The sequence below is a fragment of the Abramis brama genome (assembly GCF_963993115.1).
Source record: "Abramis brama genome assembly, chromosome: 5".
NCBI lineage: Eukaryota > Metazoa > Chordata > Actinopteri > Cypriniformes > Leuciscidae > Abramis > Abramis brama.
In genome coordinates, this window is record NC_139967.1 from 17971060 (window position 1) to 17993190 (window position 22131).

The following is a 22131-nucleotide window of genomic DNA, read 5'->3' on the forward strand; positions in this document are numbered from 1 at the left end:
CGAGAGGGTTGAGGGGGGAAGGAAGAAGCACGGGCACAGGGCAAACAAGGGGCAGACAAGGGGGCTTGGCAGACACCTGAAAGTCAAATCTGCTCATTTAGATTCAAGAGGAGCAGGATGTGGAAGAGACTTAAAAAGCCTCTTTGTACCCCCCTCGACCCTCTTATAAGCTCCTACAGACAATTTAATTATGTTGCAATTGTTTACGAGCAGATGTCAACCTAATTTATTGACATTTAACACAGAATAATGAAATATTTATTAATATCAGTTTATTTAACATTAACTATATTTTTAATATCATACACTACTGTTCAAAAGTTTGGTGTAGATATATATATATATTACCGACACCAAACTTTTGAATATACTTATATATTAGGGGTGTGTGATATTGACAAAAAATTATATCTCAATATTTTCTGGGGTTTTATCAATAACGATAATTAGACAATATTGTTTTAAACACAATAGTGTGTTTATTGGTTTAGGACTACCGTTGACAGCTGACTCCTAAAGATTTTGATATTTTTCATATTCTGTACGGTGGTCAGTTCGCAGCAGTGACAAGAAATTATCTTTTCCAATAACTTTAAATTGATTTTTAACTTTTATGGGCATTTTTACCTTTATAAAGCCATTTTTAACCTAATTAATTGAGTGCATCATCTTTTGAGTCAAATTTTACCATTTAATCAATAAATTAAATTAGAATAATAAGACACAATAAGGCTGTTACCAATCAAATGAAATCGGTATCAACAAAATCCATCTTAGCAATGCAGAGGAAACACAGAAACTGCATCTGAAGTGGCATTTAGATGTATTTACACAGACTGTTTAATGCAGCTCAGAGGGGACACGAATGCACCTGCAGTTACAAATGCATAAATGATGTATTGATGTTTTAAACATAAAACGTTGAATACTGATATTTTGAATTTTTTTTTTTTTTTTTAATTAAAAGATACTTTAAATGTGAAATTAAAACCACCAGTAGGTGGCAGCAATGAGTGAGTCATTGAGTTTCAACCGATTCATACATGTACCGGCGTTACGTATTCAGAATACAAATTATGAGTAACTGTATTCCGTTACAGTTACAATTTAAATAGTTGGTATTTAGAATACAGTTACATTGTTGAAATCAATGGATTACATGACGATACTTCTCTGTTTCACGAGTTTATTCACTCTATAAATAAATTAAGGTAACTGCATGTATTTCCCAGAAGCCCCAATATGAAAATGAAAAAAAAAATGTGCGGTTTGCGTGATCAGTCACAATGGAGTCAGAAGAGGAGCAGCGGGAGCTAGAGGTAGAGATGGAGCCGGAACAACAGAGCCAGGGCAAGAATGCGTTTATATCTTGGAAATTCAAACAGCATTTCACATTAAAGAAAGAGAAGGGAGAACGAAATATAACTGTGCAGTGCAACCTCTGCTTGCCAGCAACCAACCTCCTTTCAGCGTCCAAAGACTCCACCTCAAACCTGAAGTAGTATCTTAAAGTAGGCTACTTTTTTTTTTTCAATACGTAGACCTACCACAAAACTAGCTGAAGATAATTTTTTTTAAATTGGTCAATTCCAGCGTTATGCACGTGACATTTGCAGTCAAAACTTGAAATATAAATTCTCAGAAAATGCATTAATACCAATAGTGAAACGTCTGTCCATACTCCCTTAATAAAGGAGTCCAGACATTAGAAAAAGATCGGTCTACATGCGTTTTATATTTAATATGAGGGAAATAAACATGCGTGACACAAACACATCTTTAACTTTTAGCTGGCAAAATATATATTTTTTTAATTCTGTGAATTACACTGCGCAAACCAAAAGTAATACTACTCACCGGATGAAGAAGGGTTGGCTCTCCACAGAACATAAAATATTCATTTTATTTTATTTTTTGTATTCGCATTTATGAGGAAAAAACAATGTTACGGTCGTAACTGTTACGAAGTGGAGGACGCAGTAAGATCCATTTGCAGCTTTATTAGAATAATCAACAGGCAGGGTAAATCAGGGGCAGTCAGAACAATGGAGATAATCTCAAAGCAGAAACAAATAACAGGCAAGGGTCGAGGCAGGCGGCAGGAATCACAGTCCAAAGAACAATCCGGGTCGAGACAGGCAGCAGAAGAATCAGAAGTCAGTTTAAACAATCCAAGGTCAGTAACAGTTCAGCAAACACAGGGAAAACGCTCAGAGATTGTACGGCGGGGCAATGCAATACTTCGCAGAGAAGTGGAGTGTGGAAGTGGCTTTTATGTGTGTGTGAATGAGGTGCAGGTGTGTGTGTGTAATCAGTGCAGTGCAGGTGTATGAAGTAATCAGTCCAGGTAGATGCAGGATGGGAAATGTAGTCTGTGAGTGAATATGATAGTCCGGTGTGGAGTGTCCTCTGGTGGCTCTCAAGGGCACTCCAGCTGGTGACCGTTACATAGCCCCTCCCCAAAGAGCGGCTTCCAGACGCTCCAAAACTGTCCAGGTGGGAGGTGGCCCGGAGGCGGATCCGGGGGCGGGATGGAGGGCCAGGTCCGTGGAGCGGAAGAGGACCTTGAGACTGCGGTAATACGGAAGGCCAGGGCGGAGCAGGCTGTGCAGGCGACCAGGGCGGGGCAGGCGACCAGGGCGGGGCAGGCTGTGCAGGCGACCAGGGCGGGGCAGGCGGCCAGGGCAGAGCAGGCTGTGCAGGCGGCCAGGAAGGAGACGACCCTTCAGGCGGCCAGGGAGGCGACGACCACTTGGGAGGCGACGACCCTTCGGGAGGCCAGGGAGGCGACGACCCTTCAGGCGGCCAGGGAGGAGACCATGGCACAGGAACAGACACTGGCTCAGGAACAGGAACAGACACCGAGACAGGAACAGACACCGGCTCAGGGACAGGAACAGACACCGGCTCAGGGACAGACACCGGCTCAGCGGCGGCCATCTTGTTCGAAGACACTGGCTCGGCGGAGACCATCTTGTCCTGAGACACTGGCTCGGCGGAGACCATCTTGTCCTGAGACACTGGCTCGGGGGTGGCCATCTTGTCCGAAGACACAGGCGTGGTTTCGGCCATCTTGTCCGAAGACACAGGCGTGGAGTCGGCCATCTTGTCCGAAGACACAGGCGTGGAGCCGGCCATCTTGTCCGAAGACACAGGCGCAGAAAGAGGAAGAGATTCAGGCTCAGGATCAGATTCAGGCTCAGGAACAGATTCAGTCTCGGCGGGACGAGACTCTGGACGGGCGGACGTGACGTGAAGCTCTGGCTCTGGCTCGGCAGGACTGACGTGAAGCTCTGGCTCTGGCTTGGCAGGACTGACGTGAAGCTCTGGCTCTGGCTCGGCAGGACTGACGTGAAGCTCTGGCTCTGGCTCGGCAGGACTGACGTGAAGCTCTGGCTCTGGATCAGGATCAGCGCGCTCTGAGCTTGACGGGACCAGCGGCAGCGAGGGCTTTGAGCTGGGTAGGACCAGCGGCGAAGAGGACTCTGAGCTGGTTAGGACCAGCGACGAAGAGGGCTTTGAGCTGGGCAGGACCAGCGGCGAAGAGGGCTTTGGGCTGGACGGGACCAGCGGTGAAGGCTCTGGGCTGGACGGGACCAGCGGTGAAGGCTCTGGGATGGACGGGACCAGCAGTGAAGACAGCTCTGGACTGGCGTGAAGTGCAGGCTCGACTGCACTGGCGTGAAGTGCAGGCTCGGCTGGACTGGCGTGAAGTGCAGGCTCGGCAGGAAGATACTCAGGCAGGAAGGTCTCGGTGAAACATGATTTATGCAGGATAGTCTCGGCGGGAAGAGACTCATGCACGATGGCCCTTATGGCAACACGTACTGACCTCAGCGGGGAATCGGCCACACTGGATACCAGTCCTGGACGATAATAGACCGATCCGGTGACTAGCTTGATGGCTGGCGTGACGGGAACAGTCTCTGGAAACGCCCCCTCAGCAGTAGAGGGCTCGGGGAATTCTGCTAAGACGTAACGAGAGTCCGGGGAATCAGTTGAGGTGTAGCAGAACTCTGGTTCAACGGGTGTGATAAGTTCATGGGAACCCTCATCCACAGGGCCCACAGAAGAGGATGAGCCGCTTATCCTCAGGACGAATTCAATGTATTGACATAAAGTCCATTGAGGGGTGTTGTCAGGTATGAGATAATTTAACATGTCCTCAAGCCCATATCGGAAACTATCCTTTAAGACTGCATCGTCCAAGTCTACCCCATGGCAGAGCTCACAAAATTCGTTAACATATTCCTCTATGGATCGGTTACCTTGGCTGAGGCGGAAGAGACTGATTAGTGGGTCCATGGTGGGTCTCGGTTCTTTCTCGGCTGCTGGATCTGAAGTGGCGAAGTATTCTGTTACGAAGTGGAGGACCCAGTAAGATCCATTTGCAGCTTTATTAGAATAATCAACAGGCAGGGTAAATCAGGGGCAGTCAGAACAATGGAGATAATCTCAAAGCAGAAACAAATAACAGGCAAGGGTCGAGGCAGGCGGCAGGAATCACAGTCCAAAGAACAATCCGGGTCGAGACAGGCAGCAGAAGAATCAGAAGTCAGTATAAACAATCCAAGGTCAGTAACAGTTCAGCAAACACAGGGAAAACGCTCAGAGATTGTACGCCAGGGCAATGCAATACTTCGCAGAGAAGTGGAGTGTGGAAGTGGCTTTTATGTGTGTGTGAATGAGGTGCAGGTGTATGTGTAATCAGTGCAGTGCAGGTGTATGAAGTAATCAGTCCAGGTAGATGCAGGATGGGAAATGTAGTCTGTGAGTGAATATGATAGTCCGGTGTGGAGTGTCCTCTGGTGGCTCTCAAGGGCACTCCAGCTGGTGACCGTTACAGTAACAAGCGCTCTGAAAGCGGCACTAAAAGACTGCTTTAAAACTTTCACAGAGACCTCAAACAGAAATCACAAAGCCTTTCTTTAAAGTGAATTTCGTTTTGTATTAATTGTATCTTAATTTTAATCAATGTTTCATCAACCAATTGCCTGGATTTAATAAGTAGCCTAAATATAGCAGACAACAGATAATCAGGACACAGAGGCGCCGGCGCATGAACTGGAGCTTGTCTCATAAATGAACTCCCGTTTCACACATACTCTACAGTGCGTATGCGTGCGTATTTTTTTCCATACCCAATGTTAACAGGTTAGAGCTTTCACACTGCACGGGGATGTGGTCCGTTTATCCATTCCAGTTGCGGTGCGTATACAGCAGTGCAGCGATCGTTTCCGCACCGAGTCTATTTCTGCTGTGCTGCACGTGCTGAATTAAAGTGACAGCGCATGTTTCGTGGTCAAAATGAACACAGATTGAGCTGAAAATGTAGTAATTTCACCATAAATGTATTTAATTAAATACTGTTTTTTTTTCACAGTCATCTTTTTACTTTAAGACCGGGGTAAAGCAATGAAAACTACAGTTTACCTCAACAAGGCAGAATAATGAACAACACTCGTCTGATTCGTGGAGGTTGAAAAACAATTTTTTTGTGGCATGCAAGATTTATTGTATTAAAATTGAAATGCAAAAGAAAAGGCATGATAGATAGTCGGCTGTTTTTGTCAATTTTAAGTTTTAATTTAAAATTAATATAAGTAGCCTACATGGTTAAATATGTTACCACTTGCTCGAACAACTATAATCTATATAGAAGTAATGCATTGATTATACGTTGTTTAAATTGTTTAAACTTGAATACGTCTATTAAAGAGTGCATATGTGTAGGCTACAAAGAGAATTGCACCGGTGATGAAACTTTTTTAAAATAAAAGTTGCTGATAACTTCTGGATTTGAAATACAAATATTGTGTATGTGTCTGTGGTACAGCCGCGGATCAGTTACGCACTGCAAACGCATGTGAAAGCACTATAGCGCGTGCTGCTCTTGTAGGCTACCGCATACGCACCGCAACACGCAGCACATACAAAGTATATATATGAGCACACGGAATATTTGTGAAACGGGTGCTCAGCGTATAAGGTAGTAGGCCCTGTTTGCCTCACAGATGTGTCTACTTTTAAACAGAACAATTCAACACGAAAGAACTGCTCTCTGCATATGTAATCCATATGAAATGTGCATTTCTCTCTGCCGCGTTCACTAGGCTACTCGCGCGTCAGCATCGTCAACTTCATATTTGTAGCCGACCCTGACAAAGAAAACACTTGTTTATTAATAAACAATTAAAATATCTCCTTTCTATATTTGACATAATTATTACTTTTGCCGGTTCTTTGTGACAGCTTTAAGGTGCTTTATTGGCATACGCGTCACCACCGTATCACCGCACCCGCAAGAATAGACTGTTTATTAAGCAGGATTTGATGGCCGACACGTATAAAATGCAATTCAATGTGGAAGTAATCCAAGTATTCAGAATACGTTACTCAGATTGAGTAATGTAACGGAAAATACGTTACAAATTACATTTTTGGGCATGTATTCTGTATTCTGTAACGAAATACATTTTGAAAGTATCCTTCCCAACACTGAGCATTTATTAGAAATGGAAATCTTTTGTAACATTATAAATACCTTTACTGTCAATTTGATCAATTTAATGAGACTTGCCTAATAAAAGTATTAAGTTCTCAAAACAAATCTTACTGACCCCAAACTTTTAAACTGTAGTGTATATTTAATAATTTATATACAAAATATAGAATTTTAAACTTTTAGTTACACATTATAAAACAATCGAGTGCAAGATTTATCTTCAAACATGATCCAAATTCATGTTTCATGTTTATTATGTTTATTATTTATTTATATTATATATTTATTGAAAAGGATTCTTTAAATGAATTAGACTTTTATTATGCAGTTCACATCACGTTGGCACCTTTGGAAAGTAAAAATGTGGGGAATGAATATGATGTTGCACCACATGCTGGCTGCAGAATGTGCACCCCTGAAATTATTCCCCTCCTGCCATGTTGCACACCATAGATGAGTTGGGCTGCATTGCAGGATAAAAGGGAAGCCATATTGAGATCCCGTGAACCATTTCACGAGTAATTCCCATGTGATTCTGCAACTTCGCCAGATACACTCCTTTCTTCATGTAGAAAACCATTCGGCTATGAAAATATTTTTGTCAGGATGCAAATTAAAGAAATATAAAGTGTTTTATTCATAAAGAGGGCAACGGAAATATATATTTTTAGGCGAATGATGAATAATGTAGGTGAAAGACTCTGTGTGACAGTGAGGTAATAGCACTCAAATATGTTTGACTGTCTAGGGACCGGCGGAACGCCAGCCAGACTGTGACCAACTGACACACTGACTCACACACACACACACACACACACATACACACACACACGGGGAGCATTGAAGAGACTGTGCCAATGCCTGGATTAGGCAGCCATGTAAACAAGCAAATAGATATGGAGACAAGCAGACAGACAGACACAGGCAGAGGGACAGATGGATGGACAGACACAGAGACAAAATGCTATTAATTGCATCCGATTAGCATGGCGGGCACAGCACCCCGTCTACAGCGGGCACTATATTTGATCGTGGGGCATAACAAAAATATTTTTCGCTGTTGTTTTGTTGATCCGAGGGAGTTTGTACCTTAAAAAAAAGAATCGAGACAGATTTCGGACTGCTGCCCGTGGTTTTATCCAGAACAGAACAGGACAGTGAGCTGTGCTCCCTTTCGCTTGCTCTCTTTCTCTCTCTTGCTTGTAACTTTCTGTCTCTGCCATTTTGATGAGGTTGAAAAAAAGTGTATCTCTTTTTCTCTCTCACTACGTGGCGTGGATTGGACGCCGACTGGAAGGAAGGAGGGAGGAGTAGGAGCAAGAGAGAGCGCTCTGCTCGCGTAGACGGAGAGATGGCATATTTGCAGAAAGAGTAATGTGGTGTGAAAGCAGTCCTTTTCAGTCTTCACTCTTTAGACTGTTCTGTCGTCCGTAAAGCTGCTTTTTATTTTCTGCACTACGCTCTACCCCTCTTTCTGCATCTGCTTCTCTCCATTATAAACTTTTTTCTTAACGTTTTTATAGCTTTATTTCATTGCTCTGTCAGTTCGTTTCTGTTTCAATTCGTTCCTTGCTTGTTTTTAATCGCCCCTCAGTTGTTGGGAGTTCATGGGAGTTAAAGACAAAGGGAAACGTCCACATTTTGGCACCACTAAGGGGAGTCAGAACTGCAGCCAAGGACCCTGCTGAGATCCAAAAAACCCCAGTACAGCGAAGCGCCAAAAAAAGAAAAAAAAAAAGAAAAGAAAACACCACCCTTTCCTTTTGCATGGTCACAAATTCCACTCTCCCTGTAGCCAGGGCAGTGCCGCAGCTCCTCCTCGACCACATCTCACCGCATTCGACCTTTCCGCCTTCTCTTCTCAGTCTTCCATGGAACCTTTTCTGACCCATTTTTGAGGATTTTCTTTTTTTTTCCACGGTAAATACGAATAGGACCGGCCGCACAGGAGGGCGAAAGAGGGGACAGGGGCTTTTTCAATGTTGTCTGCCGATGACTTGGCGATTTGCTCTTGTTGAACTAGGGTTGCCGTTTTTGGCTTCTTTTTCATGGTTGTAGGTGCTGTATGTGTTCTTCCTTCATGTCAGGACGTGTTTGTGTATTAATGGTTTGAACGTGCGAATGAGCACTTTTGTACTTCCTTCTAACATGCTGTTTTTCTTTCCTGCTCCAGATTTTTTGCGAGCAACGGAATTGGCCTAGTCTGCACCCTAAGCCTGACTCCATATTGCCGCCAGGTGTAGGATGACTCTGGTATGGACATAAAACTGGTCATCACCATAGACAGACGTCCTCCACCGGTATGATACTTTCCTATGCCCTTTTTTCTTCTGTCCATTCTTTTCGTTCTTTTTCAGTCCGAACTTTTTCTGAACGTTTTTTTTTTTTAACCTGCATCTTGTTTACCATCGGGTTGTGTCAATTTCTTGTTCGTTTAAAAGTCCGCCTTGACGTAGAAATAGCCTCCGTATCCACAGTTGTCCACATTCCATTATGCTCCATAAGCAAACATTTTTGTTTTATTTTGTACGTTTGGATATTTTCAGTGACAAGTCGTAGACTACTAGTCTAAGGTCATATCCGAAATAAATGTAGGTCAATTGCGGTCAAACATTTAACATACTTAAAAAAAATTTTTACAGGGTCAGTTGTTGTCAGATATTTGTGTACACATACTGTTTGACGAATCACAATTCATTTGTTTCCAGTGGCTAGAAATCAGCAACCAAATAACAGTAACGGGTTCTGAGTGGTCGTACGATGCCATGGAAACACATTTGAAATGTGAGACTGTGTACTGGATGCATGTTCAAGATTCGATTCACTAACAACTTATTTTCTTTTTCTCTGGCATTTCTCATAATACAATACACCGTGTCTCTGTGTAGAAATATGTCAAGATATAATACTGATATATTTAACATTTACTCTATTGTTCTGGAATAACCTTTGATTTTCCTTAGGGAGTGGCACTGTACCATGAATCATGGCATTTCTAATTGCAGCTTGTTGCACCTACATCTTGTAGTACAGACTGGGAAAGCCCTTGATGGAGAGTCTGTGATTTCTTATTTCTGTATATTAAATCGCAGTAATTGGTAAACAAAAAGATATAGTTAACTAAAACTAGCTAAACAGTTTTTAGGTTTATTTTAGATTTATTTCTGCAAAAAAGTTTAGTATTTCTATACTTGCGCTTAAGTTGCATAATACACTAAGTGTAGATATCCAAAATAAATAAAGCGTTTCTGCTATTGCTGCTTTCTCAAATGTCAGTCACTGCAGTATATTTGATCCAACAGTAGCGGTGTTGTCTCATCTGGGCACGGCAAACACCACATGTCTTTCAAACTGACCTTCACTCTGAATGATATGTTTTAAACTGTAGTGATTTGAAATACAAAGAATTTATGATAAAAAAATTTGGTGGGATCTTAATCATGTCTCTAATTAGTTATTAAACAAGTTATTTTTGTTGAACCACACCCAATAATTTTGTATCAAATTATTTGAATAATTACTTGAGTTTAAGTTGCAGTAATATTTGGGAATTTGTCGCTATTTTCCTTGTCTAATCAATAAGACTTATTCTGTATGTTAGCAATATTCTAACCTCATTAAAGTAAATGTATTCATTTTTTGCAGATTTTTACCCCCTGAATTTTTTTTACCTGAATTCCACTGTCACATTATATATTTGACTTGCTTATGTTGTTGTTTGCTTGTGGAAAGGGACATGGATCATTTGTATAGTTCTTCTCAATGTTCAGCAGCTGTACATATTTTTTAAAAAGGATCAATACTTTCTGTTTATGAATTCCTAATCTTATCTTTTATCTATCCTTTTCATGAACTTCAGGTGACGTACATAATGATCTTCTTCCTCTGTATTACCTGGCGAGGCCATTATGTCTATTAAAAAAAAAAAAGGCCATCTATGCCTGTCTTTTGTTTTAAACTGACTTGTCAAAGTGTTTTGAAATTGGTGCATGATGAAAAAGAAAAACAACAGTCATAAGAATTAGCGTTTTTGTTAGTGCAGTGGATATTATTTTTGGTGTCCTGTGAAAGGTGGAGTGTGTAGCTGTGACGCAGTGCAGTGATGCCAGCTGCCACAAACCCGTAGATCCGAACTTGTGGTGACTCTGTGCACAAGCTCGTGTCTATAGGTATGTGTCTGCGAGGTGAACACAACAGTCTTCCCTGCAACCACTGCTGTTGCTCACTAGAAATTTCTGTTCAGGGTTGACACTTTAGCTGTAAAGGATACATGTTAGGTCTCTGCATGAATGTTTGCATCTATTTATTAGAATTAATTGATTGCACCTATTTTCAACATTTAGTAAAGGACGTTTTGCTACTTGCATATGCGCAAACGTAAGCAGTGGAGACATTCTCCTATCCTCCCCCTCAAGACAGCGATGTCTCGGGATGAGGTAGTAGGTTGTATAGTTTAGAGTTACAACATGGGAGATAACTGTACAGCCTCCTAGCTTTCCCCGAGCAGACGCCCTTCTCTGTACAAGCTACAGTGCTAATGCTAACGTTACTAGCATCGCAACTAACATGCTTCCCTGACGTGCTAAGAGCAGTGCAACAGTGATTATAAATGTTATATGTGGAGTCTAATGGTCTTTGTTGATGATGTAAAGGGTTTGACAGAATGCCCATTCACTCTGAGAAGGATAACTATAAACTATAAAGTTTTAATAATCACTCTAATTCTATGAGAATAGGAAAGTCTGCGGCTCTGCGCCAAAACTATAACGATAACAACACACTGGAATCACTTTCAGAATGATTTTCAGCCAATCAGAAGCCACCCGACTTTAAGGAACTGGAGCATTTACAGCAGCAGACGACATAACTGCAACGTGCACTTACAATAAAACAGCATGTTATCATCTGTTGGTGTGGACACTAATATAGTTATTGTTCTTGGTGGGAATAGGCTTTTAGCCAGAATTACCATATTTGCTAAACCTCTAGTGTCAATAGAACCTACGTATAGCCTATGTACATAATTTAACATTTAAACCATTCCCTACGTATTTAAATCGCTCTAAAGCTTCATCCCATAGTTGATTATATTTTGTCAGTGAATCTGTTAACATCATGCTTGCCTACAAGTATAGCATTTAATAAAAACAGCATTGTGTTCCCACTCCCCACAGAGACTAGAAATGTTACATTTCTATCAAAAGACCACACAGTTATTGCAACAGGGTGTTTAACATGGTATCCTACAATGTTCTGCACCACAAACACCATGTCTTAAAATACACATGGGAACTGTGAAAGCCTTATGTTCTTTACCATATCCTTCTGGATTTTATATGACCATCAATTGTTGTGCGTTTCTCTCTTGCTTTGAAAACACATTTATAACTGGCAAAATGTCTGTCTTTTTTTTCTGTCTTAAGTGGTTATGAAAAGTGATATAAATGACATCAGGTACAAATTCTACCATAAAGGTAACTGTAGACCGTGTATTAGATAGGAAAATTGTTTAACCGTCTACCTGCTTTGTATGTATTTTATTACAAGTTTGCTTAGTTTTATAAGCATGCATAGAGCTTTGAGAGTCATAATGCTATACTATGGAGACATTAGGCTGTTGCAATGGCTATTTTAGGGCAAATATTTGGTTTTGTGTCTTCATGCTTTTGTGGCTATTTCAAAAATATGTCAAAACATGGAGAATATTTTGTGAGGACTTGAAAAGCAAATTTGGTACCACCAATTTGTTGGAAGCAGCATCAGCAGTCACTGCGTCAGATAAAATGTGTGTTTTGAATGACACTCCTATATGTGTGCATGTTGTGTTGTTTCAGTCAATGTCTTTGTTTTCTGTTGTGCTTTAAGTTTGTGTGTGCCGTGGTGAGGTTTGACCCAGGTGTGTGTGCTTGTTTAGGTGTGGTGGTTGTTGTTTTAGTTGTTTAGTGTAAATTTCTGCTTGATTCAGTGGTACACGTGCAAGCATGTCTGTGTGCATGGAAATCGGGTTTATTAAAGCAGCTTGAATCAAATGGTGGAGGTGCTAGTTGTGATGTCATGAAATGGCGAAGACTTTGCTTGTGAATATTTACACTATTCAAAGATTTGGGGTCAGTTAGATAAGATGACAGTAAATACATTTATAATACTTTTATATCTTAAATGCTGTTGTTTTGAACTTTCTATTAATCGAGGAATCATGAAAAGATCACGGTTTCCACAAAAATAGCAGCACAACCATTTTAAATAAAAAATCTAATTAAAAAATCTTGAGTAGCAAATCAACATATTAGAATGATTTCTGAAGGATTATGTTCAAAAACATTAAAAACTTTTAAACAGGAGTGTATGTTATCCAGAAATGATTTAGCATGCACTTTTTCATGAATTGTTTTGATAAATAGTCAATACAGACTAAATATATATATATATATATATATATATATATATATATATATATATATATATATATATATATATATATACATATTAATGTATATACAAATAATATATACATATTAATGATACATATTAATGATCTGGAGGTCAGGGGTGTGCTCATCTCCAATTAAAAACTGAAATGTAAACAATAACATTAAGATCAGAAATATCCAACAATCATTTAAGCAACAATTTTAATAGCACAATGAGTTTTTTTTAAAACATAACTACTGCATTACACAGTAATTTGAGGGAGCATTGCAGTCAATTAAATTCATTTCAAATGCTCAATTGAACCTTTGACTTACTTAATTTGACAGCTTAATTTCTACATTGGTTAGTCTTGGTATTTTGTTGGTCAGTAGATAAATGATTCGATCAGTGTGTAAAAATTAAGAATGACTTGTTGGTATAGTGGTAATATTTTCACTTTTAGTATGATGAGCTCTTAACCACCCCCATATGACTTTATTTAAAAAATCAAAACTACAGCTTAAAGTCAGTGTGTATCGGGAGTGGGTTAAATGGTTGTTAGCATTTTGTTTCATGATTTCACTAGAATGAGGCAGCAGAAAAACGATACATTGGAGTCTGAAAGCTGTTTGCTGGTCAGAACCTTACAGCTGATGCGTTCCACGATGAAAACCGCAACAATTTTTTTTTTAAACATCGGATTGCCACTCATTGGATATTTAATATTTGTGTTATCTAAGGTATGCTAATATTTATGCATCTATATTATCTGTATTATTCCTTATGCAATAGTTTGCATAATGTACTGGGGACAAAATTGACAATGTCTCAACCGTAAACAACGTCTGGTTAGTGCTGCTTCCTCTGAGATGGCATATGGTTAGGTGCCTAGCCTTAATAAATGTTTGAAGCCAGTTTATTATACATAATATACAGTTTCCTGCTTTGCTAACAGTGTGAGTCAGCAAAGTTCTAATGCAGCTTAAGAAACACAGTGTGGATAAATAATGTTTTGAGCACTCTGCCACCCAGAATGCCTTAGGGAGAGAAAATGGTGCACTGAAGCCAAATGTGTACAGAGTTCAGCCTCGTTTAACCAAAAACTGTGCCGTCAATGTGGAAAAACCAGCTCCAGAAATGCAAGTCTGCAGCTAAAAAAGGCTGGATGAACCAAACCACATTTAGACTAGCACAGTTTAGAATGCTCTGGAGTAACATCTGATTTGGATGGATAGATTGATTTGGACCACTTTTTCACCACTGAAATATCCATATTTGTAAAATGAGTTCTCAAGGTCAAACACTGCTGAAATATTATGAGCTTGAGAAATTTGAGAAACTGCATATATTTGACAAATTGGCACTGTTGTGCAATTAATGATTAAACATCTTAATTCAGTCCTTTCTATGCCAAAACCTTATTTCTGATAGATGTTTGGGATCAGTAATAGACATTCATCTGCTCTCTTTCTCTCTTTATATTTGTCCCACTGTCAGTCATGTCCTTAAGGCTGCTTATACACTTGGCAAACAATAGTGCTTTTGTGTTAAAGGAGAATATGGGACCCAGAGAATGTGTTTCGCTGATGACATCATTCTTTGAGCTAAAAAAAAATGTAGGTTTATTGTGTCTGAATCAAAAATGTCAAACAGTGCAATTTTTTTATGGTGTTATGAGTGGTTTCCTTAGAGGGATCATTCCACATTACAGTTGTTAAAATGAAGAGTATTGTGTATTTATGTAAACTATACCATTCAAAATTTTGGGCTTGGTAAGAATTTTAAATGTTTTTAAAAGAAGTCTTTTGTCACCAAACTTGCTTTTATTTGATCAAACATATAGTAAAACAGTAATATTGTGAAATATTATTACAATTTAAAATAACTGTTTCTATTTTAATACATTGTAAAAGGTAATTTATTCCTGATATGATCAAGCTGAATTTTCAGCATCATTACTCCAGTCTTCAGTGTCACATGATCCTTCGGAAATCATTCTAATATGATGATTTGCTGATCAAGAAACATTCCTTACTATCATCAATGTTGATAACATAAGTGCTGCTTAATATGTTTGTGGAAACTATTGTACATTTGTTTCAGGATTATTTGATGAGACAAATAGTCCAAAGTTAGATGGTTAAAAGAGCCGTATTTATTTGAAATCCATTTTTTTTTTCCGTAAAATTGGTAAATGCTTGTACTGTCACTTTTGATCAGTTTAATGTGTCTTTGTTGATTAAAACTATTAATTTTTTTTTTTTTATTATTAATTTCTTTAAAAAAAAATCTTACTGGCCCAAAAATTTGGAATGGTAGTGTATGACATCTGACTGAATTTTGTCCATATTTATCTGTGTGACCTGCTGTACTGGCTAATGCAAAATGTATAGTTTTTTTATAGTGAATTTGAAATGAATTTTGTCAGACAATTTAGCCCAAAGTAATTCAACCAAAATTTTAAATGATTAAATTTCGAAATAAATTTGTGTGTGCATCAATGAGAACTGAGACATCACAATCTTGCTCTTTCCCCGTCGTGCCTTTTGAGTAAGCTATTATGAACCATCCACATGGTCTTTCTCTTAGATTTTTTAGGTGTGTGTGTGTGTGTTTATGACCTTTACCTGCATGATAAAGCGCAGTTGGGGGCCCTCTGTTGGCTAATACTGGTACCTGAGTTATTGTATTATTTACACGGATTTAAACCATGAGAATGCAGATGGATAGAGTCGAGCAGGAGTGTTTCTGCTTAACACAGCACTGTAGCTGCTCTAAGTGAAGTACGGCAAGCAAAATGGGCCGAAATAAATCTCAAGGTGAAGAATGTGAACTGGTACTATAAGATAAATGGCTGCTTATGTCCAGGAGAGGGAAGTCTAACACCATTTCCACATGAGGGACACTGCCATAAGTGTGTTGCGGGCATAAGTGTGTTGCGGGCGTTTCAAGCTAGCAAACGTCAAATTTGAAATAGTCTACGTAAAGAATATCATAAGTGTTAAGCCGTGAAATTACTGTGAATGCGGACAGGAGAGAATATAATGTGTGAAAGTAAAGTGCATGTGAAATTTTGTCTGTCGCTGATTAGAGCCCATCAAAGTGGCCTGTCGGAGGTCTCCTCCACCGCAGTCTCCCTGTGTCCCCCCTTTTCTCTCCTCTCCACTTTACATCTCCCCGATTCCTTTGCCTTCTGTCATTCTCGTTCCTCCTTCTCTGTTTTTCTTCCTCGTCTCCCTCTGTTGTGGCCGTGGCGCTAGCCAGGCGGTATCGAATGTAAGCCAAGCACATCATATTTTCATGTGTTCATGCCTCTTTTTATCCTCTGCCCTCCCTTTCTCTATATTCTCCATTTCTCTCTCTCTCTCTCTCTCTCTCTCTCTCTCCCTGTGCTTGCTCCCTCCCTCTCCCTCTCTCTCTATTCTTTCTCTAGTTCCCTCCCTCCTGCTCCAATCTTCAGTTTAGCAAGAGAAAGAGAGGGAGTGAGAGTGGGAAAGAAAGAAAAAGAAAGAAAGAGAGAGTGGAATAATGGTGAGCGACGAGGGGAATTTCGCCGCTCAGAAACATTTTCTTCATCCGAAACAGAGAAAACATCACAGGTAAGGACATTTGGAGATGAAAATCTCTTCTTTTTCTCTGTCTACCAATCTCTCTCTCTCTGTTCCTTTTATTTCCTTCCCTCTCTTCTTTCTCTCAGGGGGTAGAGGGCCTCTTGCGCTAACTGGTGTCAGCTGTTGCAGGAAATGAAGGGATCACTTCTATCCCAGTCTTTCTCTCCTGCTCTCCCTCTGAGCCTCGATTTTTTATTAGACTTGTATCCCGCTAAACGCGCTCAGAGTGGGAGCGGCCCGCTCAGACAGAAAGATGAATGGGACTCAGATGAAGAGGGTGAGGAAGAGTCGTTTCGCCGCTGTTTATTTTCGCTGCTTTTTGACTCGTAGATCAGACGTTCTGCCTGTTTTTTTGCCACCTTGGGATATGGTACCCGTCGCACATGTGACATGGGGGTGAGAGACTGTGCATGCGTGTGTGCGAACGCCCCCACCCCCTATGCTGATCTCTCATCTTATAGCCCTCTAGGTAGAAGTCTGGTGTGTGTTGCCGGTGTCGTGGCCCTACCTCTCTCTCTCTCTCTCTCTCTCTCTCTCTCTCTCTCTCTCATCCCCATTCAGTTTTCTGTCCTATAGGCTGATTAATCCGGATACCTTTTCTCCCCAGATTCTTTGTTTCCTTTGTTCACGTTTTCCTTTTTCAGCAGCGCTCTGCTGCCGTTTGAAATTCCCACCTTTTTTCTCTCTCTCTCACGTTCCTCCTATCTCTCTCTCTCTCTCTCTCTCTTTCCTCTGCGTCTCTCGGCTCCAGACGGCGGGCAGACATCAGCCTGTCAGTGCCCTCTCGTGTCTTTTTACGTGCTCTCTTCTTTTTATTTTGTATTCGTGGTGTGTTGCGTTGCATCATGGAATGAGCAGCATAAAAAAAGCGTTTTTTTTCTCTCTCTGTCTCTCCTTCTCTGTCCTCGCAGTCTCGCAGGCGTTCGGAGGACCGCAGCACCCGAGGCACGGTCAGTCGCTGCCGCCAGCTCGGTGAGTTCACTCCCCTTCTCTCAGTGCATGTGTGTGATTTATACAAGAGCTGACGTAACCCAATAGTATCTGTATATGAAATAGCAATGACAGTGTTGCGCTGTTCTCGTAGGTTTGAGAACTTTGGATTCATGTGAATATCATGTCTTTTTCAGCCTTTTTATAATTGACTCCGGCTGTTTTATACTCTAAAACCTCATTGCAGATGAGTGAATGTCTTTTCCGCAGTAATTCATATCGGTGTACAGAAAGGCAGGTGCTCGATTCGTGTTATGTGTGCGTGGCCGGCGTGAGGGGTCTGTGTGTGGCACCACTTCTACACGCATGTCCTCGTCCTCCGTGCGCATGTGTGTTTGCGCGTGAGACTCGATGTCTTTGTTTGCAGTCCATGCTGATGGGCGTGTGTGTGTAACTATGTTGTGTTGCTTTTAAGTAGCCGATTGCAGTAAATGTCGAAGGGATGGCGAATTAGAGACAGCGGAGGAGAGAAGGACGAGACAACAGCAGAGACACAATGGCGATCGCTCGATTCTCTGCGCCGCACCGTGCCCCTCTCCTTCCCTGAGACCCTAACTTGTGACGTTCTGCTTCGATGTCCACGGGTTGGGTTCTCGGGAGCTGTGAGAGGCACTCAGTCATCCGCCCATCCAAGAAGGACCAGAGCAGAGGACAGCGAGAGAGATTGTCCGAGCAGATTGAGTAGGGAAGGAAGGACGGTCAGAAAGAGGGACACGAGGGGACGAGATAGGGTTGAGTGAGGTGAAGGTGGCGCAGTGTAGGCCTGTGGATTGTGGTTCAAGAGTTTAAAGGATAGAAGGTGAAGACAGAGAGAGTGAGAGATCTGTGTTTTTAGGTTGGGGTGACGTTGGGCCATTGAGGGTTTGGCCCAAACAAAGCGTATGTTTAGACTGTGAGTCAGGACACTGAAATGGCTGTGTGTGTGCATGTCTCTGCCACAGCCTTGTCTGTTACGCCCTCGTTCCGCACCCATATTTGTGTGCGTCTTTTTGTGTGTCAGTACTTTTTTTTTAAATCCAAATTCTTCTTTCCATACAGGAAGTCCTCATAGATGGACATGTCCAGTGACTTCGGTTCATGTGTGCATGTGTGTGGGTTTTATCCACCAATTTGAGAGCAGCACAAAGTACTGTTGAGAGCGTGACATCGATAGCTCGGTACACTTGTGTTTGACCTCATACAAACCTTCATCGATATTAAAAATAAACGCACATGTTTTCTTGTTATTTTCGACTATATTCGACTATATTTTTCCTGCGACATGTTGACCGTCATATTCTGATATTCGTCATATTCAGATTTTGATATAGCCCACCTTTACAGCAACATATGTTGGATTATTTTGATGCTCAGAGGATGTTAATGGCATAAAATAGAGAGATACCTTTAGTGTGTCTGCAGCAGAAGTGCATTGTATGTGTACGCAGCATCATGTGTGTTCCTACAGACATCGTGAGTAAGACAACCAACCATATCTCTGGTAGGGCTCCAAATCTCACTCATCTCTCTCACTCTTCAATGGTGCTTGATGTTCTCAGAGTCAAACAGAGGCTATACATTTTGAACGGAAGCAAGAGTACATCCTGGGCTTAAACAGTCCCGCAGACTAGATTTTTATCTGGAAGATTGACTGTGGTGTTTCAAATGGTGGGGATTATGATATCAGTTTATTTTTAATTCACCTTATATTTGTGCATGTTACCCTTGAAGTGAAGAAAAGCAACATTTATTTTTTTCCTGTCTTTATGCTTTCTCTAACCCCGAAAGTATTTGTCAAACAGCGTAGTGCCGAGCGATGCAGAATGATGTGTTTATTTTCAAAAGATTGGTTGCCGTATTAAGCTGCTAAAATGGTCATTTAAAGGGAGTTGCAATCAGCAAAATGAACAACCCATTTCTTGACATCATTAAGTGCCTCATTAAACTCAATTTGTATTATAACTGGAATACTTTGCTTGTATTGTTAAGTTGGCACTATACATTTTATGGATGTCTGTGGATATTTATATCGGCTTTAGAGGGCATGACAGTTATGAAGTAGATGAATACTTTCATACTCACCTTTACCTCTATTAAAACGCTTCTCTGCTGTTCTTGAAATACAGTTAAAGATTATAATTTATTGACTACATTGATGGATACATCTGTAGTGTTGACCATATTTGAGTACATAGCAAATTTGTGTTTTGAGTGTCATCATGAGTTCATTGTGTTTGAATATGTGTGTATGTGATGTGTATGTGATGTGTGGTTTGTTCTTAGATGAGCAGTGTTTCAGTGTCTTATTACACTGTAGAGTATAGTCTATGTTAGTGCATCGGATCACGAGAGGCAAGGAGAGAATATAGTGCATTGATATAGAAGATGTGTATTAGGTTTCTCAGATCTATCTGGAAATATTAATTTAAAAACCAGTTGTGATTATTTTGTCAAAAGGATATAATTTAAGCTATTAGTTTAATGTGATACCAGTGATTTATTAAAGGCAATAAAAATGGATACATATTTGTTTTAGATGATTTGATGTTTACAATAGACTAATACTGTTCTTCCAATATAATAATGTATGAAGACTGCTCCTATGTAGTGAGTTAATTTTCTATATTAACAAACTCTGTGTATACCGTATGTTCACGGAAACATTTTAATAACGCCTTGCCAGATTAATATTATTCCTGACAGGTCATATATAAGTTATTGTTGCACTTTGATTTCATTTTTTAAAGCCGAAATCTTACATGAATGCATCCTTAAATATAAGACTAATCATATATAGTAAGCATTGTCTTTGTTAATTGAAATGTCAATTAAGAATAAAAATAGCTGCATGTAATCCTTTCTGCAGTTATCTTAACATTAGGACAGATTTTATAATACAACAGTTATACAAATATCAAAATACAACAAATGTTAAAAATACAACGAGAAGCCTGTTTTGATTGGTCGAGGTTTATTTATTGGTCCGTGAAGCCAATAAATTTATGACAGCGTAGTGTTTTCTCATATCAGGGTTTGTTATAGTAACCGTTTTCCAGTTCAGGTGAGAATTTCACGAGGGATTGTTCATGTAAATGTTTCAACATTTACGAACATGTATGTTCGTCATGGTTTGTTGTGTGTATTGTGGTGTCTAGCTTCGGCGAGGGCATGCAGGAACCCCTCCTCTCCTCTGCAGTGCTGGATGAAGACTATTGTTCTGGTGCCCTCGTCTTCCTCTGGCACCACACCTCACCCACCATGCCAGCCCACCTCATCAAACAAGTATGTGTGTGTGTGAAACTGGTGCAAGGTCAGTGTGAAAATGCAGGATGGTTATGATGGAAGATATTTGCTTTAGTCACAGTGGTTTGGCATGGAAATTTCTCAGCATCTCTCATTTGTATGGAGAGATGCAGTTGTGCAGTGGAAGAATGGTGCTGAAGTTACAGGCTTCTTAAAGTGTCACTCCACTGATAATATCCACACACACACACCATTCCTCCCACACACACACCCTGTTCCTCTCCCTCGCTGTCAGAATCATGGTAGTTGGTCTGCAGTGCCAGCACACGCCCCAGGAACGCCCAGATTTTACCGCAGTACCAAAGTACCCTGAGCAGTTTCACACACATAAATCCACTCCACCCGCAATATGATTATGAGGCTAACTAATCAGCTCATATCAATGTATGGTATGATGTAATAGAAAGTTAAAATGTCTTAAAATGTTAAAGTTACACTGTCATCGACTGTCATCAGCTTTAAAATTGATATTTTTTCTCTTGTATTTATACTTTTTCAGGGAGTACTTAAATTGTGATTTCAAAAGTCATTGAATATAGGGAAATCTTAAAAGCTTACAAATCTTAATCTTTAATAGTGAAAATAAATTTGTCAGGTTTTGCCCTTGTCAAGGGCATTTTTTGTTTGGCTTGAAATTTTGAAATTTAAAGATTGCTTAAAGAGTGAAATATCACTTCACATACTGAAGATTTAATCTGGGGACATTTGTATACCAGAGAATTAAGTAATTCAAATTGAGATCCGCCAAGCAATCTCTATGAAAAGATTTCTATACAATTGCAAATGTTTTGAAAAGTCGTCTTTGTTTCTTTCTTTTTTTTCTTTTTTTTTTTGTATGTGATTTTTTTTAAAGCGTTTTATGTCTGGCCATGTGTGCATGTCTGCGTATTTTGCAGTAAGAAGACACCGTTGTCCCTTTCTCACAGACGTTGTCCCACACGGCCATATGTTCGAAGCTGGCATAAAGCATCCTACATATTTTCTATAGTCTGTCCATCTGAGTTCGTCCACACAAACAAACACTTACTAATAATGGTGAATTACAGTTGTCAGCCATTAAACAAGCAGCAAAGACATGCAAGAAGAATACATTTGAACGTGGACTCATTAAGAACCGTGGAGAAAACTCAGAGAGAGAATAGCAGCTCAGCAGTTAAAGCTCTTTTGTCATTTAGAATGTGAAACAGCAGGAATGTGACTAAATAGCAGTTTTTCGTAGACATGCCTGACTGCAGCTCACCCCCTCAGTCCAGCTGATTTCTCTAAATCCAGCACAATGGATTAACAGAGCAGTCGGCCACAGTCACGGCTACTGAATTACTGGAAAACTGC

The 22131-nt window shown here is 40.3% G+C and overlaps 1 protein-coding gene across 3 annotated transcripts in view; it reads left to right on the plus strand.

Annotated features, from left to right (window-relative positions):
• Nucleotides 1-22131, plus strand: part of LOC311083630 (uncharacterized protein) — a 131191-nt gene that overhangs the window by 32378 nt on the left and 76682 nt on the right. For 2 of the 3 annotated variants that reach the window (XR_014606333.1, XM_084115318.1), the window contains exons 3-5: nt 8679-8805; nt 17439-17499; nt 20652-20778. Coding sequence is in view for 1 of the 3 variants with exons in the window: in XM_084115318.1 (XP_083971444.1) it covers nt 8761-8805; nt 17439-17499; nt 20652-20778 (233 nt within the window). In the remaining 2 variants the exon portion in view is untranslated. The remainder of the gene's footprint in view (nt 1-8678; nt 8806-17438; nt 17500-20651; nt 20779-22131) is intronic. The other variant, XR_014606334.1, reaches the window with a different exon arrangement.